At 39.2% G+C, this 26,078-nt stretch overlaps 1 protein-coding gene across 13 annotated transcripts in view; it reads left to right on the forward strand.

Moving 5' to 3' along the window:
- SGIP1 (SH3GL interacting endocytic adaptor 1) overlaps positions 1–26,078 on the forward strand; it is a 214,827-nt gene that overhangs the window by 155,334 nt on the left and 33,415 nt on the right. For 4 of the 13 annotated variants that reach the window (XM_036351643.1, XM_036351642.1, XM_036351644.1 and 1 more), the window contains 4 exons: positions 1,450–1,959; positions 8,356–8,483; positions 9,416–9,542; positions 15,047–15,106. In XM_036351643.1, coding sequence (XP_036207536.1) covers positions 1,450–1,959; positions 8,356–8,483; positions 9,416–9,542; positions 15,047–15,106 — 825 coding nt within the window. The remainder of the gene's footprint in view (positions 1–1,449; positions 1,960–8,355; positions 8,484–9,415; positions 9,543–15,046; positions 15,107–26,078) is intronic. The other 9 variants (XM_036351649.1, XM_036351650.1, XM_036351652.1 and 6 more) reach the window with 3 other exon arrangements.

Here is a 26,078-nt window from a genome sequence, read left to right on the forward strand (position 1 = left end):
GGAAATGCTATTGCAGCTTCATGGATCATCCTTTGCTATTTATGCAGCCTGGTGGGTTTGATAGCTACAGAGTTGGGTACTTATCAACAAGAACAAATGCAAAACATAGTCATTTATGAAATTTATATTGCCTCAAACCCAACAGGAAGTCATCCAGAGTGTCATCAGGAAAGGCGTTTGCAAGTGCAAAGCATTTTGGCCCCTTGTATCTTCATAAATATGTTACATATAAATAAATTTACCTGAAATTATAAATATTGTGGGCTATGCAAACTGCTGCCTCATTTATCTGTAGCCTTGGAACCTTGAATTTGAACTCCTTTCAAATGTGAAATATGGAAGCACTAAGCTGGTTGCTTCTGCTCGTGCCTTGCAATTATTTAGGTAACAATTTTTAATTTGAATAGCCTCAGTTTTTAAAAAAGTATACTTCCTCACACTGCAATTGTTATCAAATCTTTCCTGCCAAGATCTAGGAGGTAGTTTTGAACTTTTTTCTCATATGACTGATAAGAATGAAAAAGAATAGCTGATATTAATATTTATCAAAACATAATTTTCTGTCTTGGGACTTCAGATAGATAGATGATTGATAGATAGATAGATAGATAGATAGATAGATAGATAGATAGATAGATATCACAGTCATGCCTTTGACGTTAACCAATTAGATTTGATGAAAAAAGGAATTATACAGATGTTTTCATAATTTTCTTCCCTGTGAAATAGGTATATATGTATGTAACAATTCTAATAAGCAGTGACTGTCTTCTCAATAACGTATGTGTGTGTTGTGTGTGGGATGTATATGTGTATAATATACATGTGGAGATAGCCCTTTAAATAATCTTTGTACTGTGTTTCTGGTATATTTAAGGTGGAAGATATACAGCTAATTATGTGCTATTTTTTTTTTAACTAACAGATATTATAATTAGTTTCACCAAACATTTTTATTCAATATGCTAGAGTAGATCATTGATTATGAGGGTGATTTTCAGCTATCTTTTTTTTTTTTACTGTATTACATGTATTTCAGTAGGCCAGATTTTCACAAGGGACCGCCCTTTTGGCCTTTGTAGTCCCGAGCCCGTATTTTTGGTGACTCTAGCACTGCCTCCTCAGAATGATCGCACTCTGCACCCTTGGGAGCAGCCCTTGAGAGCACAGCATTCTCAGCTCTTTCGATGATGGTAGAAGTAGCTAACGGGGGTCACCCTGCGGAAGGGTAGGTAATCACAAAGAAAGATGACGCTCACATTCTGGAGGCAGGGAACTTTCCCCTCCCCTTCAGCTCAATCAAGATACTTTTACATCATGAAATATGCCCAGTGAAGCACCTAGAAAGGCAACCTACTTACCAGGCTTGGCCTCACCCCTCCCTTCCCACCCTCCTGACAAATAATATTAAACTCAATTAAAATTTAAAATCAACTACTTTAACCACAGGAAATGACCAGTCAGCCACAGAGGTCAGAATTGAAAAACTACCGTCAATCAATGACCTGGACAGCGTTTTTGGCCCAGTGCTGTCCCCCAAGTCTGTTGCTGTTAATGCTGAAGAAAAGTGGGTCCATTTTTCTGATACGTCCCCGGAACGTGTTACTCCAGAGTTGACTCCAAGGGAAAAGGTGGCATCCCCACCAGCTGCATCAGACAACCCAGATGACTCCCCAGTCCTGGGCTCCCCAAGTCCTCCAGGCCCCCCAGGCCCCCCAGGCCCTCCAGGGCCCCCTGGTCCTCCTCGAAATGTACCATCGCCGCTCAATTTAGAAGAAGTCCAGAAGAAAGTCGCTGAGCAGAGCTTCATTAAAGATGATTACTTAGAAACAATCTCATCTCCTAAAGATTTTGGGTTGGGACAGAGAGCAACTCCGCCTCCCCCACCACCACCCACCTACAGAACTGTGGTTTCGTCCCCCGGACCTGGCTCGGGCAGTGGTACGGGGACCACCAGTGGTACGTCTTACTGTTTGAGTGTGCTTCATGTGACTGGGAATGGCCATGGCTGCTGCAGACTGAGCAACACCTTCCTTCCTGGCAGTTGCCTATAGAGCTTCCGTCATCCCTCTGGTTCGGGTGTCCTGTGGCCCCGTGGCATGTCCTAGTCCATCGAATGCTCGCAGTCATAGTGCAAGTCTGTGGATGTGTTCTGCCCAGCCTCCCACCCTGCAATTAGGGAGTGTATGTTTTTAAGCAAAGCTATGATGTCATTGTTTGGAATTCAGAAAAGTTCTAGAAAGACAGATTTCATAACCAGTAAGTTTTATGTTAAATGTCTGATTTCCTCGTCAGATGTCTCCACAACGGCCCTAGTTTTATTTTTAGTTTGTTTTGTTTTCAGCTTTATTGAGGTATAATTGACAAATAAGATTGTAAGCTATTTAAAGTACACAACGTGATGATTCGAGATATTATATATATATATATTTTAAAAGGATTCCCCAGATCAAGTTAATTTCTTTTTCCCAAGAGCCCTAGTTTTTGTAAGTCAATGTGGGGTTTTTTTTTCTCTTTTTCTCTCTTTCTGTGTGAGAGGAGAACCATGTTAGCCCCTCTAATTTATTTCAGAAAAACAAAGTTAGAAAATGAGATTTTAGGGGACAGCAAAAAGAAGATACCTCACTACATCCCCAACCTCATCAAGCTACCACTAAAGACAAAGGGGTCTCTGGTTTCATTTTGACATGCTCATCAGCCTATCCTGTCAACTCTAAGTGTGGTGACAGGTGATGGGAAAGGCCATCAGAAACATAAGTTTTAGAATAATATATGCAAATGTTGACACTGAATCTGAGTTTTTATTTTTTTCTTATTTGAAGCTTTATTTTGTGATTTCTCACTATGAAAAGATGGGAAAACCTGCCATGCATACCAAAGAAAGATCAATATTTTGCATCTTCTTCCATGTTGTTTATCCCAGTGGTGCACACCTTTGCCTGGCAAGACCCTCCCATGCCTGTGGGTTTGGTTTAGGCACCTTCCTGGGGTGCCATGTGCTATTTGTTTTTCATTTGCTTTGAAAGAGGACACCAAGTTTAAGTTAGTTAAGACATTTGTCTCTATTCTAATAGTCCTCATTGCTGGCTCTTCCATTGGATTACTTTTTAGTGCTTGCTCTGTGTGTGCAAGTTCCTCTGTAAGTGTAAAAAATGAAAACTATTTAATACTCACATAAGTCTGAAAAGCATGTGTCAAAACAAAATCAGATTTTGTTAAATTTTTTTTACCGTAGGACCTTTGAGAGCCTTTATTTTGCCAATAATAGCAACAGCTGTAATTTCTTGTCCTGGCGCCATGCTAAGTGCATGTTATTTTATACTCACAACAACCCCCTGTGGTAGGTACTCTTATTTCCCTCACTTTACAGATGGGAAAACTGAGGCTCAGAGGTATCCAGTAATTTTCCCGTTTCCTCAGCTAGAGATGATAGTCTTGGGATTCATACTCGGGTCTGTCTAATCCATAACTAGTATTTGTAACCACTGTTGTCTACAGGCCCTCTTCTAAGGTTTAGTTACGAAGTATCCCAAACTTACTTGATAACTGACACCCACCTGTACTGCACTGTATCAATAAGATCACCAATATTCTCTCAAAACATACCCCTCAGTGCTCGTCTCTATAATTCTAGAAGGTTAGAGCATCCACCTTCATCCTCTGTTGCTTTTTTAGGTCTCTTCTGGGATATAAGCTCCCAACTTCTCTGTAAAGCCTTCAGTTTAGACCAAAACCCAGAGAAGTTGGTCTTCTGTAGTCAAAGAGGGGCACATTTCTGTTGTCTTTCATGGGGCTCTCTTTCCTAGGCCAGGCTCCCAGTCTTCTGAAAGGGCTTTTCAAGAAATAGTGCCCTGTCTCCAGGGGCAGGCCACTAAGCTCTTGGGGGGGTCAGGGGGGAGGCGGGGGAGAGACAGGGAAGCTTTGTTTTTCATGTTTCCTCCACCACCTTCCACAGGCTCTGGAAGATGTCTGTGTAATTGAATTGACCACTGGTATAATCAGTGGAGAGGGGAGCTTTGTCTTTCTTTCTGGAACCTTTGGGAGTTTTGTTGTTTTTTTAATGTTTAGCTTCCATACCCTTATTTTAATTACTTGAAAATGCTGCCAGTGAAATCTATTGATTCCTAATAGTTGAGCTGGAAAAAAACAACTATACTTTGCTGGTATTAAAGGGTTGAATTTCTAAGTGGAAGCTTGAACTGAACCAGTGAAACTCATGAATAAATGAAACTTTGCACCATTATCTCTTTAATTAAGTCCCAGTTTATTTGCTGCTTAAGGTTTTATTGATGGAATATACACAGACTGGCAGAAATGTGAATTTAGGATTACAACAACAGGATATGACCTCATGTTTTAAAAAGTAGCGATGCTTTTAACTCCCTGCTCTTTATAACACTTAGGTCTTGCTTTGTTTCATTGAATACCATTATGCTCACTTTAAAAAAAATCTCATCCAAAGCAAGGTAGCTGTCACCCACCAATTTTAGGCAATTCTCACAAGGCAGCTTTGTAAATCAAAGGAGTTACCTGCTGTTGAAAAACAGTTGGAAGTTAAGGATTTACTTCAAGATGTTTAATTTCCTTGTGGCAAAAGTTAAAAATACCCAGCTTGGCTTGAACATGGCTTTACTGGAATGCAAACTCTGATTCTTGGCGAAGGCTCTCTATTCTGTGTGGTTGTGTGCCAGGGGATGGGGAGGAGAAAGAGTCTCATTGGCCTGCAGCAAATGTGGAGGCCAGGGAAAGAGAGGTGTTAGTAAAGATAGAATGTTCTTCAGTGCAACATTCTCCAACTTGAGATACTGAAGCAATATTAAAAGATGTTAGACACAGGTACATACACATACACATCCATAAGCAAATGAGTTTGGGGTACCTGGGTTTGAATTAATCAAATATATTTCCTAATTACAAGTCTCTAGAGCAGCAGTGTTCCATATGGAAGCCACTAGCCACATGTGGCTATTTTAATCTCAATTATAATTAATTAAAATGAAAAATAGTTCTTTAGATGAAGTTGGCACAATTCAAGTGCTCAGTGGGCACATGTGACTAGTGTCTGTCTAATCGGACAGCACTCATTCTAGAACATTTTCCATCATTGCAGAAAGCTCCATGGGACGGGGCTGTTTTAGGACTTACAATGTGCTGGTCACTGAAAAAGAAGCATAGTTTGTAACCATTCCCACACACATTTAATACTTTCTTCAAATACATGATGGAATTGTGTTCTAAGAAACACAATTGGAAAAGGCTGTTTAGTTCCTTACATATTTTGAAATGAATATACTTTATTTCACTTGATTCTTCCCACAGCATTGTGGTGCATTCGCCTCATTTTACAGAAAGGAAACAGAAGCTCAAAGATGGAACTTGGCCATAGACACAAAGCTAACAAGTAGCAGAGCCAGGATCTGACCTGGGGGTCTATTGGATTCCATTTACCATGTCTCCCCCGGTGCTCCCACTGCCACCTTACTCACCCACCCACCTAGACACACAAAGAGAGATGAAAGTTGAAGCTGTAATTGTGTTGTTTTCAGGGGTTACCAGAGAAGCTATGATGGAACTTCAGGTTGAGAGCAGCAAATGGGTTGAGAGTATGTCAATGGCTGCCAACATTTTTGAACTCAAAAAACTCAGATAATATACATGTGATTTTTTTAAAGTTAAGCCTTAACTGGAGATGTTGTCTTATTATTTTCCAGCACGGTTCTTGGGAATAAACACTGCTTGAAGGGGAAGTGAAAGTATAATTGAAGGTCCGAGAGTGATAGCCATGTATAAATGATAACCTCTAGCTCTTATAATACTAACAATCGTGTAATCTCACAAAAGCATGGGGAGCCTTAGTTTAGTTGTGAAATACCCCCTCAGGCCCTGAATATCCTCTCCTGATCCTCAGGGTTCTGTCGAATAGGGTTGGGTTCTTAAACACTCCCTCAGTGTCCTCCAACTTCGTAACAAACTAATTAAGTCAATCCAGTGAGGGAAAAGAAGTGAGTTAAATAAAGTGTCCATAAAGAAAACCAGTTAATAGCCTCTTCTTTCCTTGCTTTTAGTTCTGTCTTTATCGAAAGACACATCTTTACCATCATCATCACTATTGCCTTCCATTTTCATAGCATTTTATAGTTTAGCAAACACTTTCATAAGCATTTTCCATTTTGATTGTTGCAACTACCTTATAAGGGAGAAGCATGTCTCATTTTTTAAAACAGGAAGCTGAGATTCAGAGAGGTCAAGATTCCCTGGTTGATAAGAGGCAGGCAGGGCCAACTCGGATAATCTGTCTTTTCATCCAGTTTTTTCAGTATTCTATATGCCTTGATGATAATCCCTTTACATTTTCCCAAGCATTATTGAAAGTAGTCTTTGAAATTTCCCTTCTGGAACATGTAGGAAAAGGGCAAGGAGCTGACCTTTTCTGAGATTGATTCAGAACATTATTTCTTGGAAGTAGACCCATGAATAGACATTTTGAACCATTCCTGTACGTGGTTTTCCAGCAAAATAGAACTCCCCAAAAGCCCCAGGGGACTTCCTGACAAAGCCAGCTGTTTAAAAGCTCATTTCCCATCTCTTTGCTGTTACTTCTGTTTTCTGCAACCATCCTGGGCATAAAATCTATTAACTTGAAAGAAAACCTTGTAGTGAGACTTGTCAAAACATAATTCTTTTTTTGTTGTTGAAGAGAAGATTAGCAAAAAACTATTAATATTCATATTGAGAGATGTATGTGCAAGCTGCCCATGCAAAAATAGGACCAGGCTAATTTATGCAAAATGTTGAACTCCACAGTTTGCCGAAATCTACAAGACATTGCATTTGAGTTTGAGTTTTGGAGTTAAATAGATCATTTGAGCTGTGTGAGCTTCAGCAAGTTACTGAATATCTCTGAGCTTTACTTTCCATTGAAACAGTAACAAGACCTTCCTCTAACGCTTACTGTGGAAACAAAAATAAGATAATGGCTAACATAAATTCTGGCCCAATAAAATAAAAAGTAAATATAGTAAAAAAGTGGTAGTGATAGAGAGGAGGTGGGTGTAGGGATGGGGATATCAAAATTATTAGTAGCGTTTCCCACTACTGAAATTCTACTTAGAATAAACAGCACAGAGAAACACAACATGCTCAAGATTTCAAGTCATTTAAACAAGAGGAGCAAAGTCGACCCCCAGGGACTCTCCTAAGATGAGAGCAGATGCTGAGAGGATGAGTTTGAGAATCTGAAAATCTGGAGAGGGAGATGCTGGCCTGGGATTCTCCAGGGAGCAGAGTTTTGTGGCTTATTGGAAGGAGGTGGGGAGGGGGAGGGGTATTTTCCTGGGGCAGGATTTCTTAGAATTTTCTTGTAATGATTTGACACCTGTACTGCTTACCAAAGTGACAAGACATCTGGAGTAGTTGCAACATTTTTGAACAAGAGCTATATGGAATATAGGTTTGACTTTCTTAAGGGTTTTAGCCAAGCAGTTTACCCAGGAATCCCAGACACATGTGTGATGAGAGGCAGACCCCTGAGTCCGAAACCCTGCTGGTGTGCTGATTGGTGTGCATGCCCGCCTCTGTGTGTCGTCTGTGTTTCACATGTTTGTCATTGACAGCCAGAAAAGTAAATCCAAGAGGCTCTTTTAAAAATCATCCCCAAAATCATCGTGGACAAACTCTATGTGGACCAGATTCCTAAGCAGCCTCCTTCAAAACAGAAAATCCTTTCAATTCAATGTGTTTCTGTCAAGCTTCTAAACACAGAATGCTCATGCAACAGCTAATGTACCTTCCTACATTTTTTCCTTTGCTCACCAACAAGTGTTTGCTTACATTTCTAAAGTTAGCACTCATATCTTGAAGCATAGTAAACAGGGTAATTCTCTTATACATGTTTAAATAATGTGGAAAAATCATTCATTTTCCTTCAAGTTCTAACTTTCATTTGCATCTAGGACATAACTAAATGCCAAATACGCAAAAAGCAAAAGAATTTATCATACTTTTGGTGGGTATGTGGTCAAAATGAAAGCTACCCTCCACTGATCCAAAAGAGTCTTAAAATATATATTTTCTGTCACTAAGTAAAAGATTTACCTTTCACTGGGTGTCACATGACAACAAAAGGCAATGAGCTTCAGCTTCTGCCATCAACCACAGTTCAACTGAGTGATTTTTTTTTTCTGTATTAAAAAAAAATACCACCTGCTACAGTGTTGAATATAGTAATGGCTGAAGTGAAAAAAAAAAGTGTCTGGGACTGGCATTGCACTGTGGGAATGGGGAAGGAGAGATTAAGTGATGACAGCACTTTGGCCACCTGTTTCCATCCCCTTTTAACACCAGCTTGTTTTTCAGGTGCATCGTCCCCTGCTCGGCCAGCTACTCCCTTGGTCCCTTGCAGCAGCACCACCCCACCACCACCTCCTCCCCGGCCTCCATCTCGGCCAAAGCTACCTCCAGGAAAACCTGGAGTCGGAGATGTGGTATGTTCCCTTCTGCCCTGGCTTGCTCAGAAACTTATGGTGAGCATGGCAAACAGGAGTGAAAAACCTTCCCACGGGCCATCTCTGCTTCGGGTCCAAGCCTCAGGTCACTTGTACAAATGGCCCTGACAGGTGGCATCTGAAAGGCATCCTCAAACTCTACCATCTTCAAGGCAAGGTCTACAATGGGAGGAAAAGGAACGCTAGGCCCTCAGTTTTGCTACAGTGGGTTTGATGCAGATCAAGACAGTCATGCTCAGTTGTGCTAAATCTTTAGAAAGGGAGGTGTTTCTTTTCACCATATATGTTTGCTTTTCAAAGACCCCAAGAGAGGGCAAGTCCTGATTTCTGTCTCTAGACTGCAGAGAAGTTATTGGTGGGTGGCACTCTATGTAGATATAAAGCAGTGGTGGCCCAATGAGTTTATTCTAGAAGTTTCTTACATCGTGTTTTAGGTTAAGGGGTGGAACAGATTCTGTGTGAACAATAAAGAGACTTCTAGTGGAGGTGAATTGCTTTGGAATCCATGCACAGGAGCCATAAACTGGTGATGTTCATAATTGGTTTAGCTAGCACACTACAGCATTTTGTATTCAGATGTCTTTCCATGGGTTTGTGCTCTCAGATTATATTACCTGCTTAGTCCCTGAGAGCACGTGAGTTCACAGTCCTGAAACACCATTGACCACATCACAGGTCTCAGCTCCTCTAAGTCTCACTTACCTATTGAGTGTAGCACTTTGTGGTTTATGGTCCCTAGCTCCATCTACAAGCTCCAGTGTCGATATAATCAATTTCAGTGTAAAAATGGTATCTCTTGTACTTTTAAGAACCTGGGTTGTTATAGCTGGGACTGGGAGTCATGAAAAATATGTAAGGGAAGCACTATGACCTATGTATCTAATTTTCCATCTCTTTTCTTCTCTCTGCAGCCCAGACCTTTTAGTCCTCCCATCCATTCCTCCAGCCCTCCTCCAATAGCACCCCTAGCACGGGCTGAAAGCACTTCTTCAATATCGTCCACCAATTCCCTGAGTGCAGCCACCACTCCCACAGTTGGTAAACGTTATCTCCTCTCTTTTAATCCATTGGTGGTTTTGACTGGCTATATTTATGACCTGGAAACCCTGAGGCCTATGTTTCTGGTCAGAATTGTTTTGCTGTGTGTTTTGCTACTATCATCTGACTCTTTACCTTCCCAGCAAAGGAGGCAAAGTGCTGCAATTAGGCATATAAATAAAAGAACATTAACACCTGTGTTATGCAGGGATTATCTTATGCTATTCCATACAGAACTATTCATAAAAGAAAGAAAGAAATTGTCACATAAGGTCCTGTAATTTAGATATTATTTCTTATGATCTAAATTATCTCCTTTGAGGGGGGAATGTTAATTTAAATTCCAACTGTGCACCACCTCAGAAATCACAAAATTTAGAACTTTTATTTTCTTGAAGCTTTCATTTCTACATCAGTTTTGGTTGTTCTTATGTTGACAGATGGTATACACATTGGCATTGTGGAACTTGAGCAAAGTTTTTGACATGTTTTTCTAGTGCTTTTCAGTGATACGTGGTCAATGTTCCCTGAGAAATAAATCATTGCTGGCATTTTTAGTAAATGCCTTTGAGTCTCTTTCCTTATGGTGTGATGAAAGCGAAGAGTTGAGAATGGCTGCTCAGCTGGATGGTTTTCTCAGGTTTAAATGCCTCACATTGCCTGGAGCGTCTTCCCTTTTCCCAAGGCTGGTCTCCCTCTCAAGGTCTTCACCATCGTCTGTAGGCTCCTGCTGCATCTTCTGTTTGCATGGTGTCTCTTACCTGGGGCTTTCCCATTCCATGTTTTCCCATTGTCTTCCTTTATTGTCAGAACCCCCTCCAAGCCTCCCATTATTATAAGCCAGCTGACCACTCTGCATTGCTTGGGAGAATCATTAACCAAAGCTAAATAAATCCCTGCTACTTACCAAGAACCGGCTACAGAGCTGCCCATGTGAGTAGTAGCTTGATCAAAGCCTGAAGCTCTTCTGGAAAATCTCCCTACTTTTCCAGTGGAATACGTTAAGGTGTGCCTCTTAGGGGCCCCAAAGAGAAGTTCAACTGTAGCACATGCTCTCTATAGACCAGTCCAAAAGAATCCTTCAAATTTGGTGAAAATATAGCCAGTTGTCCAATATCATTTGGTGCCGTAACAAGGCAGATATTTACCACTATGGGTATATATAGCCAACTGTATTCTTTATCTGCATCATTAATTGGGGCACGTTGGGGCTTCCTATTTTTATATGCCTATTAGTTCATTTCTTTCTAACTTTTGGTTTGTTTGTTTTTTTCTATAACAGCCCAACCTTATTTTTGAACTCTCATTGTACTCTTGACTGTTACAGCCATTTTCCCCACTCCTGCTCTAGTTTTTTGTTGTTTGCTTGTTTTTCTCAAGATCATCTGTCCCTCCCACTCCATGTGACGTTCCTGGTTGATCAAAGAGGAAAGTGAAAATAAGCTGTCACTCAGAAAACAAACCTCAAGTGACCTCAGATGACTGTCTGACGTGTTCTTTCAACTCACTGAGATCCAGATAAAATTGCGTACTCAGGAGATTTGAACTGCGTCTGTGCTTCCTACAATGTGTTTTTATACTCCCTGCTGCCGAAATCTCAAATCCTGGCCAGTGACTTTAGTTCTGAACACATCTAGTATGCACTCTTTCAGGGTGAACCACAGAGGGGGTCATAAAAAAGCCACATGAGAGGATAGTCACATTGCTTCATTGCTGAGGAGCACTCTGAGTTAATCTGCTTGGTTTTACTGTTTTTCATTTCATTTTCATCTTCCCACTACATTCCTCACTCTCCTGTCCTTTATTTCCTGCTGCTGTGGGTCACCTGACAGCCACTTCTCACTGAAGTAAATACATGGTCAAGTGACTGGCCACCCGGTAGCTTCTTGTGTCTTGGTGATTATCTCTTTTTGGAGGGGATATGCTTTGGCTGTTCAGAACCAAAGGACTGGCTATTCTTGACTGTCTTGGAATGTCAACCTAATAAAGTCAAATGGCCCAGGGAGGTATTATAGCAGCAAAGTCCCCGAAGCCTCTCCCACCACCACAATAGTTTTTGACATTTCCTGTCACACTTTAGCCAAAATTGGGCCAAGTGTGGTGAGAACCAATAATCAAAGTTTAATGAAATTTAAGGAATAAAATTTTAGGAGCAGGTTTAATCTTCCTACATGAGAGTTCATATAAGAATATGCCCCTATCCGATATTATAAAGCAGTAAATCTGATGTCACACCTGACAATACAGTAAACTCTTTTTGTACTCAGAAAAATCTCACAGGACTTTCACTCTATGATTTTGGGAGAAATCTAATATTGTGGGAATATAGAAAATATATAAAGTTATTCTATTATAAGAAATAAACTCCTAGAGATTTGCGGTAGAAATAAACAGGGAATTATCTCTAATTGTAAATATCCATTTTTATTTCTGTGGATGATAATCACTGTTTTTAGATGCTTGCAGAATCTTCATTTCAGACCCCAGTGCAAAAAAAAACAGAGTAAAGATAATTTTTCTTCACTGTTAAATGTACTGTTCATTATATTCCTTCATTGTTAATTATGCATTTGTATCTGCCTCTTTAATATCCCAGGAATCTGGAGTGAAAGAGAAATAATCACTTATGGGCAACAAAGGAAGCGTGCTGATGCTTCCTTAGGTGTGGATGTAGAACTTCGTATGCAGTACTACATACGAAGTGTTAATTATAGCATCTAAAACTTACAATATTTCCTCCAAGCCTTTGTCTCTCCAAAGTGGAGGCCACTTCTGAATTGGATTTCTTTTAAAAATACCTGTATTAATGCCAGTTATCCTGCACAAAAAGAAAAATAGGCATTTGGAGGTGGATATTCTTGATCTCAATTAACAATCCCCATCTTTAATTTTAGACTTTTTCTTTTTTCTTCTGCTATTTTTTTGAAAAAGCTTGTTTCCAGTACTGGCTTCCCCATCCTAAATGAAGTTGAGGTTATCTCCAGGGTTAGTCCTTAAGGAAATGTTTTCTTTAGTATTTCATTTGAGTGTTGCCCTTATTTAAACCAAGCACGGGTTATCCAATGACTCCTTTTATGAGTTCTCTGATTTTTTTAGGATGTTTTATTCTAAGCCCTCAATGTCTACAACCACCATTTAAAAAAAGCATCAGCATGCTAATCAACCCTTATGAAATATTATTTTGTAACTTCAGCTCAAAGAACAAATGGCTATTGGAGGCTCCTCATTTTAACAAGATTGTAAAAAGGAAATCAGTTCTTCAAAAGAAAGGAATATCCTCCGTCATTTCCCACTCCTGGGTATGAAAAGGCACTGTTTTTACATTCAGTTACTGCGATGTGACTGTTTTGCTTCCTATTTTCTCTAGTGACTATGGAGTGTGCTCCTTAGTGTCAGTTTCATTTGTCCTGTTCCTCTCTTAGACACTTTACAGGAGTTGCATTAACTTGTTCTAGCCTCCAAGAAAGCCACATGTATAATAAAAACTGATTAACAGGTGATATCCTAGGACCTTAGGAATTGACAAAGAAAGGGTTTCCCTGCCTTACTCCCTAAGTCTAGGAAGCAAGCTAGTAGGATATTTTCCAAGAAACCTTGTTTATGGAATAGTGTTACTACCCTCATTCATTTCCTTATCTTCTCTACATTGTCAGAAGGATTCTCCCTTACTGGTCTTTGTACAAATTTTACTCAATTTTCCATTGAAGTTGTAATAATATCCTTAAGATCTATGGGTATTATTTTTTAATCAGATAGAATAATACTCTAATTGACCTGCATTTGTTAGTTGGTGAAATGGGGGACCATAGGCAAAGATCTGGAATACTTGGAGTCCAGAGCAACTGTTGAGACAAATTTACAGACATTTGGCCTTAATTGCACACTATAGCCAAAGATGGAATTACAGTAATGCTGTTCAAAATGAACAGTCCACAACTACCAAAGACAGGTACAAGGCAAATTGAATTTGGATATTGATGAAGGTGAAATGGGATGCTTCATTCACTGACCTCAGATTTATACTGCTGCTTTTTTATGGTCTTGTTAAAAGCTTCTCTTTCCCCATGGGGGGAAGTGCATGCTGGGTAATTCTGTTGAGCTGTGACGAGGTTCTGTTGATGGACATATGTCTGGCCACTTGAGAATTGTGTCTGAGTGAAATACACTTGCACAAGTCAATTATTGATGATACTACCTTTAACAACTCCCTAAAAAGGTGGGGGTGTGATTTCTTCTATGGAGCTGAGTTCAGCCAAATTCACATGCTAAAACCTGTCATTTTTTAAATTATAGTTTCTTCTCATAGCATCATCATGAAACAAGCACATTGCTTTTTTGTATCCTAACCATAATCTCAGTGTCCTAGGTTTTGTTTTTTCTTTTTCCATTAAAACCATTCCTGTGTTTCAGTCAGTAATGTGTGACCCTGATTTCATTTGGGATTTGTATTTGTGTTTTTGTTTTCCATCCCTTTATATTTCTTTGGTCCGTAGTGTCAGAAGATGATGTTTTTTATGACAAACTGCCCTCATTTGAAAGGCGCTGTGAAACCCCGGCAGGTATGGTGCTAGCCAAGTGATGTCTAGATATCTAGACGTTAAAAATCCAAGCCATTATGCCATCTGAATGCTATAAACATCATGGACATGCTACTCACCTCATGAGTGTCCAGTGCCTCTCAGATGCACCCTGTCTGTTTGTTGTTCATTGTGGAACTCATGCCATTGAATTTGTTAAGTGAACATATTTTAAAAAGCAGCAGGTTGCATGACAGTTTCTCAGCGAACAGGTCTGGAAAAGGTGAGATGCTATTGCTTTGTGAATTTACAAAGGAAGGAATAATTTAACTGCTCAGAATTACATGTCCAGTGACTGCTTTTTAATTTAAAAAAATTATAGCGCACCGTTAGTAATCTTGTTTTCTCTTTGGTACATAGGTAAAGGGTGTTTTGTGTCTGGATGCCTAAGGTGATTCCAGGGAAGGGGATGGAAGATATATGACATCTTCCAGGAGCATTAAATTGATATGCAATGCTGTTGTCATTTAAAACCTAAGCTAAGTTTATGTGACCCATAACTCCAAGTTTATCTTTTTTAAAACATAGAAGGGGATGACATTGAAGATGAAATGGATACAGCAATTGCTGAAAGACAGTTTGCCCAAACTAGTGCAGTTAAAATATGCTGATTCCCCTGCATGGCCAGGAAGACTTCCGCTCCATGCGTACAAGCACCGAATGTCAAGCTATCGACAACACATGCCCATCCCTTTAGGCCTCCATAGCTTTGCTTTGCTTTCTGATTCCTGAACTAAAAAAGAAAAGAAAAAAAAATAAAAACACCCATAGATTGCCAGCCTTCCCTTTTCCCTGCACGCTAATGGCATGCAGTGCCTCCGCCCTCCCCCATAGTGAGATTAATGACCTGCTCTGTAACTCATACTGTGTCCTTCTCTCTCCCTCTCCTTAACCTTTCCCATCCCGCTTCAACTCCTGGCCATACAGAGAATGAACAGCCTTCCCTCGTTTGGTTTGACAGAGGAAAGTTTTATTTGACTTTTGAAGGTAAGTAGTACATAGCATACCAGATTCTAATTTATACTCCCCTCATCCTTTCTTCCCATCTGCATTTCCAAATCCCAGTTCCCTTCAAAAGACCTGGGCTCACTCTCTATATAAAATGCTATGGCTACTTAGAAAATATTAACTACTAAAGAAATATTACATTAATTTGGTTTGTAAGGGAACTTCAATTTATTTTATTTAAAAAAAATTAAAGCGGATTTGCAGTTAATATTGCTTACTTAATTAACTGTGTGAAATTGAAAAAACAAAACAAAATAAAACACCTTTCTTGTCCAAGGAACTTAACTCTGTCAACCAGGGCTCCTTCCTAACACTTGCAAATGCGATGCAACAAATATAAGGACATTTTTGGTTAGAATTGGCATTTAATTCTGTTTTAGATAATTAATATTTCAGATACAACATCCACTATTGTAAAATGTAAATATGTATATACTGTATGTCCTATGACAAGGAAGCTGCATAGAAGATCAGAAAAATGAAGAGGAAAAAGGGGGAGGTATTTTCTGTAAACAGTTCTGTTGTCTCCAAAAATTGCAACTGGAATGACCGTAGTAAAATGGACAACTATCATTGGACTTGCCATTTTAGAAGATGAAGGAAAATATACATGAATGTGTCAGATGTGTAACCTCTGTGCTGAATAATTTATGTTCTGTATTAAGGATTAGCATTCTTCTGTTTTATATTTAATTTCCAAATCATTTTCACAGGCCAGACCAGGGGTGGGCAAACTTTTTGACTCAAGGGCCACAGTGGGTTCTTAAACTGGACTGGAGGGCCAGAACAAAAGCATGGATGGAGTGTTTGTGTGAACTAATATAAATTCAAAGTAAACATCATTACATAAAAGGGTACAGTTTTTTTTTTTTTTTAGTTTTATTCATTTCAAACAGGCCGGATCCGGCCCGTGGGCCGTAGTTTGCCCATGGCTGGGCCAGACACTTGATAAAATGGCCCATTTCAACTAATGGTGGAGGGAAAACGAAGTAATTTGACTTAATTAACAGATCATCTTACACGTAAATATTTATCACTTAATCCCCTATTTTCTACCATTTAAATAGCTGAATGTATCCAGGGATCAAAAGTCAGCCAAAAAATATTCAACTCTAGAAATGAATCTAAATATTGAACTTGTGTTTTATGACAACAAAAAAACTTTCCTAAGTTGAGTGTGTGTTTTAATGCAATTTTAAACAAGGAAATGACTTAAGTAGTTAAGATTCTTAAGTAGTTTGTGTGGTGTGGCTTTTTTTCTGTTCACAGTGAATTTTCCTTGTAAGATGGTGCTAGAGATGGAAGTCCTTAGCTTGGAGTAGTTGGGATAGCAGCAGAAAATAGGGTCTGATTTAAAACTTTCCCAATACCTGGTTTCTTGTCCTGGCTCAGGTAGAGGACAGGAGGCTACGCAGTCCACAGCACATCAGAAGCTTGATAGTCTCAGGTCATTAATTTTGTAATAACCAAGATGCAAAGTCTATAAACTTATCACCTTATATACTACCTCTTTGAATCAGACGGAATTAAAAAGTACCCAAGTGTCTTTTTACTGATCAGCACTTCCCAAAAGGAGAAGCTGCGATTGAATAGGTTGGTGATCCTGAGGTACCATAAATACCTGCCTGTGGAAAAGCCCTATCTCTGGTGCAGCCTGGCCTCAGCGGAGGCTGTAGAGTACCCTGCTTTAACCAAGAAATTAAACAGCACACCACTGGCACTCCTCAATAATTGCCTGAGGTTCCAAAACAACACTTTGGCAGGCTTTTTGATGTTGCAGTTTACTTTGGCTTTAGAGTATCTATTGGCTCATTTGCTTGTGTTTTATTTGGGGTTTCTTTTAACAGAGAGAGATAGTCTCTCCTTAAAGATACCGATCTAAAGACAATTTTTGGTTGTTGGTTTGTTTTTAAAATATGTTTTATCAATCAAATATAAGTATTAATAAGTGTGTGGAGTAACATAATGTGAACCACATCTTTTTATATTTTAGGAAAATATATTTGTTCATAGATTTTTGAATATCTAAATTTGGTAACATTGTCATTCTAATTATAAGATCCAAATTCCCTAAGCATCTCAATTTTGGCCAAGAGAAGTCACATAAGAAAGTTTTAATAGAAATTACTTGGAACCGCTAGTACTGTGTCTTTGCTCAAGTCTGGGAAATATAAACAAAGCTTCCCAAGGGATTAGAGGAGCATCCATATCATGAATGTGCATCCCTCCTTATCAGGAAATGCTTATGCATATAAAAGTGCATTAACCCCTAAAGTGCCTGGGAGCGCGATTGCACTCCTCCTGTATTTCGCCAAAAGTGCCGGGAGCGCTTTCGCACTCCTCCTGCAGTGTCACTATTAGATGCTAGTAGTTCACTCTTTATTGACAGATGGCACCTAAGTGCAGAAAACAAATGTGGTAAAGGTTTCCTTAAGTTTTTGAATATGTAACTTCATTTACTTGCGATTCATATTTTTTTTCCTAAACTGCTGTAAAATCAGCAAAAATGCCTTGGCAATTTTAGCATAGTTTCTAGGATATTGGTTGGCACTCAAAGGGTTAAAATAAACTTTAAGGGAAAACTTAAAAAAAAAAAAAAAAAGATGACCCCTCACCCAAGAATATGTTTTTATTGATTTTGGAAAGAGAGGAAATGAGAGGGAGAGAAAGAAACATCTATCGGTTACCTCCCATACACATCCCAACTGGGATTGAACCTGCAACCTGGGTATGTGCCCTGATGGGAATTGAACACATGACCTTTCAGTGTACGGGATGATGCTCCAACCGAGCTACACTGGCCAAGGCAAGGATAAGCTATGTGGGGTTTTTATTTGTTTGTTTTTAAAGGACAGTGTTTAGTTTTTTTAATATTGATTTCAGGGAGCAAGGGAGATAGAGATAGAAACATCAATGATGAGAGAGAATCATTGATCAGCTGCCTCCTGCACGCCCCCACACTGGGAATTGAGCCTGCCCTGACCAGGGATCGAACATGACCTGGTTCATAGGTCGACACTTAACCACTGAGCCATGCCAGCCGGGCAAGGATAGCTATGTTAAAAAAATGGAGAAGTTTCGTTTTTATCATTTTTGTACATTAGTCTCAGATATTTTTAGCTAGTGCAACCTGAAAGAATTTTTAAAATTTTCTGCTGTGATAATAAAATGACATAGAAATGGTGACATGTTAAATTGCCTTAAGTATAGTGCCCCTGCCCAAATTTTTGTACTCCAAAAACCTGTCATTCAACATATTTTATTGAATATACTTCTCGCATATTCTTCTTGGGCACTCTGCTTTTACCCACATTTATTATTAATATTAATTATTGTTATCTTTAATTTTCTACTCAGGGAATGTAGAAAAGGAAGAAAGATTCCCATGCCCCCAAAAAATTCACTTTTTCTAATTTTTTAAAATATTATTTATTGGCATCTAAATAGTGTGTTTATAGTGCTCAAAACTTTACCCTGTCTTATTCATTGCTTTGTTCTTCTAATGCTTTAGGCAGCCTGGTCACTTAGTAAGGGTTTGAGCCACTGACTGACCAACTGTCTAGTGAACATTGGCTTGTGAGGTTCTTTGCAGATAACGTGAGATGCTTTACACTTTCAAATTGAATTTAACTAGAGATAGGAAAGTATTAGACAGTGGTTCTAGCTCACAAGAGTGTCAAAGCTTTTCTTAAAGTTTCACTTTTATAAACAATTTCACTGAAATTTAACCTATGTAAATTGGGTTAATAAAAAAAAGTCAAGGTTTCAAGAAGTAATAACTTTTTTTAAATTCATTCATCCAAGAGTATATCCTTTTGAAGCTGTCAAGTGTTCTTGTGAGATGGGAGGAAGGGAAAGATATTTCCATGACAAGTAGAAAATGTGACTGTTAGATATTTGAGCAGTTTCCTAGAGCAATTTAACATCAAGATGCTCCCAGAAGAGTGCTGTTAGCTTATTTCACTACAAAATCATCTGTATTTGGTAATGAAAACAAACAACCCTACAACCATACATTCTTAAGTGTCCTTGTGCCTGAGTAACATCTCTATCCTCTGCACACACAGCCTCCCCCACACTCATCCCCTGGCTGCTCTGTGCTTCTCTCTACTGCTTTTACTCCCATCACGCCTTTGGGAATGTCACCTCTTCAGCAGCACCCTTCTCTGCATTCTAGGGCTCTCTGCCAAAATCGCCCACCTGTTTCCTTAACTGAATCCCTGCTCTTTCCGGGGACCATCCCTTCCCTGCAGCACTCTCCCTGGAAAGTTCTTCTGTTTTGTGGGTCTGGCCCCTCGGCCTCTTAGACTTCTTACCTACCCTAAGTACCAGATAGGAAAATTGCAGATATCAAGCTTAGAAGAAAAATACCAGCTTTTCCAGGACTGTGATTGCAGATACATTGTGCTGAGGCTATAATTCAGATGCAAAAAGCTAATTTCAGAGGCAATGCATGTACGTGCACACACACCTACACACACACACACATTTTTTTTTCCTCCCTCCTCCTATACATATATATATGTTCCATATCATTTTCTCTATACGTATGTATATGTGTGTATGTGTATGTGTGTGTGTGTACTTAGCGCAAACCGATTGGTGACTCCCTATTGCTAATACCTAGGATAATGCCCAATATACCTTAGGTTAACATTTAACATTACGTAAGTATTTATATTAGTCCTCTAACATAGCAACATTTTAATATTTTCAAAGCATAGTTTTAAATGTCACTCGTATTTATTTCTTTGGAAGCTATTCCTAATTTTTAGAACAGGTTAGGTCTCCCTGTTGGGTGCCTCCAAAGCACCCTGTTTTCTGAATTATAACATTCTCTAAACATTATTATAACTGCTTGTGTAATGTCTGGCTTCCATGCTCCATGGAGACAGGAACATGTCTGTCTTGTTCACCAGTGTAACTAAAATATCTTTCATAGTACCATGCACATAGTAGGCACTCAATAAACACTTGCTGATTAAATGAATACAGTCAGAACAATATCTGTCTTCATAGCAATATTTATCAAGGTCTTTTATGAATTTATTGTTTTTCTTATCAGATATGTATCAATTGCAGAATTAGTAAAAACCTTATCAGTGCCCTAACCAGTTTGGCTCAGTGGGTAGAGCGTCGGTCTGCGCACTGAAGGGTCCCAGGTTCGATTCTGGTCAAGGGCATGTACCTTGGTTGCGGGTACATCCCCAGTAGGGGGTGTGCAGGAGGCAGCTGATTGATGTTTCTAACTCTCTATCCCTCTCCCTTACTCTCTGTAAAAAATCAATAAAATATATTTAAAAAGAAAAAACCTTATCACTTTGTGGAAATTAATGAAATATTAATGGAAAACCTTAACATTTTGCTGTGCAACCATCATAGTCAATTTCCTTCTCTGGAAATTGGAATATTGGCAACACCTATTTCACAGGGTTGTAGTCAAGGGGAAATAGTTAAGTACTGAGGTCAGTGCATGCAAAGTGCCCCATAACGACCAGCTAGGACCACTTTGGTCCAACTTCACACATCCCCTGCTTGTAGCATGGCTGTGTTTCATTTAGGTCTTGCCAGCTTTGGAACAGGTTGGATTGTAGAATTCTAGTCTTCCACATAAAATATCTGGCAACTTGATCTGTGAGTTGCTACACGGCCTTCCTGCCTCCCTCAGAGATACTGAGCAGTCTTGCCTTTGCTGCTTATGGCTCAGGAGAATCATTTGGGAGCAGAATGCCTCCTCCCTGCTGTACAGCCCCCGTCCTACCTCCACCAGAGCCTGTCATTAAAGTTGACTTGTTGAAACTAAAGATTTGCCACGCAATACACTCCTGGGGGCAGGGAAGGGGCGGCAGTGGTGGTGATGCTGTGTTAATGCTGATGGGAGATGTAGAAGAAAATGTTACCAACTATTTTATTAAAGGATTTATAAATCATGGCATTTCAGCAGCTTTGACAAACTTCCTGAGAAAAGAACGATGAGCCAAGAATCACCAGGGGGAACTATTTTACCTTTGTGTAGTTGGTAACCATCGTCACACAATAGCTTTTTATTGTGTCTTCTAAGAAGAGCTGCCAGGGATTGAGGCTGCCTACCCCACTATACTCTTGGCTCTCTGACTTTCCCCTTCAGAGTTGAGAACTGATATAATGAATGAAGCAATGATTCAAACAGGTGATGTCAAGGCTCAGGAGAATTTTCCATTTCTAAGCCCTTTTAATGTGTGTAGAATGAATTATTAAATCAATGCCATCTATACTAATAAAAGGGCAATATGCTAATTAGACCGGGAGACCTTCCGGACAAAGCCATGGTGGTGGGGCCGAGGCAGAGGCGGTTAGGGTCAATCAGGCCGGTGGGGGGGGGGCAGTTGTGGGTGATCAGGCTGGTGGGGGAGGGGCAGTTGGGGGCAATCAAGCTGGCAGGGCGGGGCAGTTGTGGGTGAGCAGGCCGGGGGGGGGGGGCAGTTGGGAGCAAGCAGGTTGGCAGGGGTGACGGGTGATCAGGCCAGAAGGGGGGGCAGTTGGGGTTGATCAGGCCAGCAGGCAGAGTTGTTAGGAGCAATCAGGCAGGCAGGCAGGCAGGTGAGCAGTTAGGAGCCAGCGGTCCCGGATTGCAAGAGGGATGTCCGAGGGGTCCCAGATTGGAGAGGGTGCAGTCCGGGCTGAGGGACACACCCCAGTCCCCTACACAAATTTCGTGCACCGGGCCACTAGTATATATATACATCCCTAAGATATTTTAGCCAGTTACTTGTAAAAAGCCTTTATAAACTATACTATACAAATGTAATCATTTCCTAAAATAATAATTATCATTAATAAATACTTAACATGTGCTAAGAATTCTATAATCATCGCTTCATTTATTAGATCAAAGATTGATTTGGGGTCATTAAAACATGGCATTTAAGATAAAGTATTAAGCCGAAACCGGTTTGGCTCAGTGAATAGAGCGTCGGCCTGTGGACTGAAAGGTTCCAGGTTCGATTCCGGTCAAGGGCATGTACCTGGGTTGCGGGCACATCCCCAGTAGGAGATGTGCAGGAGGCAGCTGATCGATGTTTCTCTTTCATCGATGTTTCTAACTCTCTATCTCTCTCCCTTCCTCTCTGTAAAAAATCAATAAAATATATTTAAAAAAAAAAAAAGATAAAGTATTAAGATAAGTCATTGCCCTTAAGATTTTAATCCTTTTTGTCTTTGACTATTTTGCAACATGTGTGTGGTAATAATTTCTGCTGGAACATGGGCTTTCAGCAGACAGGCTTGCACAGCCTTCTTCCTCCTCTGCTGACTCTGCTGTCCTGTCCCCTGGACATAGTATACCTGTCATTGGGGCTTGATTTCCTGCTGGCACTCAGTCACACAGATAGGGGGTGCTGTTTACCATAGGGCAGCGGTTCTCAACCTGTGGGTCGCGAACCCTTTGACGTCGAACGACCCTTTCACAGGGGTCACCTAAGACCATCCTGCATATTAGATATTTACATTATGATTCATAACAGTAGCAACATTACAGTTATGAAGTAGCAACGAAAATAATTTTATGGTTGGGTCACAACATGAGGAACTGTATTTAAAGGGCCAGAAGGTTGAGAACCACTGCCATAGGGTTTCTCAATTTCATAAGCAGCTTAACTACAGCATGGGTTCCCCCAAGATCTGATTTACAGGCTTGAACTATGCCTCTGAAAAACCACCAAGGGTTATTCTGGAGAAGTGCCACAAGGAGCAAGACTGGTGTTTATTTTTTCAAGGGTGTTTTGGTGACTTACAAGAGTTGCAATCATCACTGGAAAGGGTGAGTCCAGAAAGAGGAAAATGAGTATTTAATGTTAGATTTTTGCCTTTTTTCGACTCAGTTCACAGCCCATTCCTCATGAAACTGGTGGCTCAAATAGCAAGTTTTCAGCAGTCAGACGGTTACAGGCAGCATTGTTATGCCTCTCCATTCATAAATCTCAGCCCTGAGGGGAATACTTGCAATACTGTTCAAAATTGTGGCATCCCCTTTTTAACTGTAAGAATAGGAATCATTCAAGAAGTACAGAAGAAATCTCTAGTTATAATAGTTTTGTTACAATATCAAAGGATGCATGCTCATTATAAAAACAATTTAGAAAAACAGAAAAGTTTAAAGAAAATGAGATAATCTATCATCTAATCATAAAACCACAGCTATCATTTCAGTGTATTTCATTTCTAAGATTTTATGTATGTGACTGTGTGTTATATTTTCATACAGCATAGGATTATGAATCCTTTTAACATATGGTAATGTCCCCCATGCCAATGACATATTTTAAAATAGCCCATAGTTTGCTTTGTCCTAATTATGCCATTGACTTAAGCACACTACTTTGTAAAATTTAAACAGTATGGGAAAGTATAGATAAACACAGATATCTTTATATATCCAGATGGGAAATCTTGCCATCTGGATCTTGAGGGCATTATGCTAAGTGACGTTAGCATGAAGGAGAAAGACAGATACTGCATGGTATCACTTATTTGGAGTCATTAAAAAAAAACAACCTCATCGAAAAGGAGAGTAGAAAAGTGGCTTCCAGCGGCTGGGGGAGGTGGGGAAATAGGAAGAGGTTGGTAAAAGGGTAGACTTTCAAGTGTAAGATGAATAAGGTCTGAGGAGCTAATGTAAACATGGTGACTATAGTTGACAATACTGTATTGTACAGTTGAAATTCGCTAAGAGAACAGAGCTTAAATGTTCTCACACAAAAAAATATGTGAGGTGTTAGATGTGTTACTTAACTAAATGGGAGGAACCCTTTCACAATGTTTATGTAAATCAAATCATCATTCATACACACTTTAAATATCTTACAGTTTTATTTCTCAGTATACCTCAATAAAGCTGAAGGGGGGAGGGGGGAAGATCCTGGAACTTAAATAAATAAATAAATAAATAAATACAACCCTGAAAGCACAATGTTGAGACATTAGTAGAGATAACATTTTTAATGTCTGGTGAAAATACACACACACACACACACACACACACACACACACTCTGCATTTATTTGAATCCAAGAACTCATGCACTGGAATATGTTCCATCAATTTAATAACAACTTTTCAGGTGCAAAATAAACTTGATTAAATGTAGAAAAGCATTTTTTTCTCACCAACAATAGCAGACAAAATGCACATCACTATCTTCAGTATAACCATCAGAAATTGAGTCTAAACCTGTATTATATTCAGACTTAAAGATACATCTAAATTACTTCTGGCCATCAGCAGTTATGTTAGTATCACAGTAATATTCCACATATTCATAATCATGACCTGTTTATTCTCTTTGACGCTGATAGTTTAATCTTGAAAGTCACTTAGAAGTTTTTGACAGACACAGTTTTAGCACCTGAGTTGCATATCTATAATAATAAAAAGCGTAATATGCTAACTAGACCAGACGTCCTTCCAGACAACTTACCAGATGATGCAAGGGAAGCCCTGGTCCTGGGTGCCTGCCGGTGGCCGGAGGGAAGTGCCAGGTGCCAGAGGGAAGCCGGTGCTGGCAGCCAGGGGAAGGGAGGCCTACTCTTGCACGAATTTTGTGCATCGGGACTCTAGTTCTTCTATGATGCATAATTCATTCATAACCTATTTGTCTTAACTTTCAAAATGCTATGGTTTAGATTTCAAACAATGTCGCATTTTCTTCTGCCTGATGTTGCATGTGACAGTTTTTCTTCTATGTTCAAATAGCTTCTTTACTCACTTGTACATAATACTCTTACTGCATCAGATGAAATCTTAAAAAACACTTTTGAAGGGAAATAGGGGTCCAAATGTAAATTGAAATTCAATCACATGATAGGCTATCAATGCAAGTACTTCAACTCAACTGAGGAGACCATGAGATGAGCTGATTATGCTACCCGTGGTTACATGCCCACAAGTACAGGCAGAGCCAACAGTGGAATCTGCTCTATTAACAGCTGCCAACTTTCTTTTGACATTGATTACAAGATGCATCTCAACCCATTATACACCATAAGTGTTTATAGAAATGTTCAGAAATGTTCAAATGTTTTCAAAAGTATGTTTCTTATAATTCAGGAAATAGGTTATGTACAATTTTATGTAAATAGAATATATAATCTGCTCATAACTGTCAATAGTAGCTATTTAAATTTACTACATTTGTGTATACATGTGTGCATATATACATATGCATCTATATAATGTATACATATACATATGCATTATATAATCATGTTAGTGGTCCCATAGTATCATATTTTATGAATGTACTTATCTTTTATTAATGGATATTTGGGTTTTTATCCTTTATTTTTTTGCTCTTATGTCAAAGGTACATATCCTCTAGCTGTGTCTGAATTTATCCAAAAGAAATATTGTTAAAAATGGGATTGCTATGTTAAAGGAGATGCAGTTTAAATATTACTACATTCTACCAAATGTTTCCTACACAAAGTTCATACCAGGATTATGATTAACAATTTTTCTATGCCCCAATCAACACGGAGTTATTTTCAGTTTTTTTTCACCTTTTCCAATCTAATAGGGAAGATGTGATATGTGATTATTTTTAGCTCCATTGTCAATTTCTGGGAACTTTTAAATATCTGCATCACATTTCATTCTGTCATGAATCATGATTCATTTCACTTCGGTTGTTAGGTATATAAATTGCTTCAAGTTGCCCCACATGCAGTGAACATCTTGCACATAATTCTTTGGCCTTAAGATATTTTCTTAGAATAGATTCTTAAAATTTTCTTAGAATAGATTCTTAGAATTTGGGGCTAAAATTATGAAACGTTTAAAAGTTCATGCTACCCATTGCCAAAGCAGTTTTCTAGAAAGATTATACCAATTTTAACTGCCATCATTATATCACCATGCCTACTTCATTATATTCTCACAAGCATGAAGTATTTTTTTCAGATATTTTCTAATCTGA

This window comes from Myotis myotis, unplaced genomic scaffold (assembly GCF_014108235.1).
Source record: "Myotis myotis isolate mMyoMyo1 unplaced genomic scaffold, mMyoMyo1.p scaffold_m19_p_2, whole genome shotgun sequence".
Classification (NCBI taxonomy): domain Eukaryota; kingdom Metazoa; phylum Chordata; class Mammalia; order Chiroptera; family Vespertilionidae; genus Myotis; species Myotis myotis.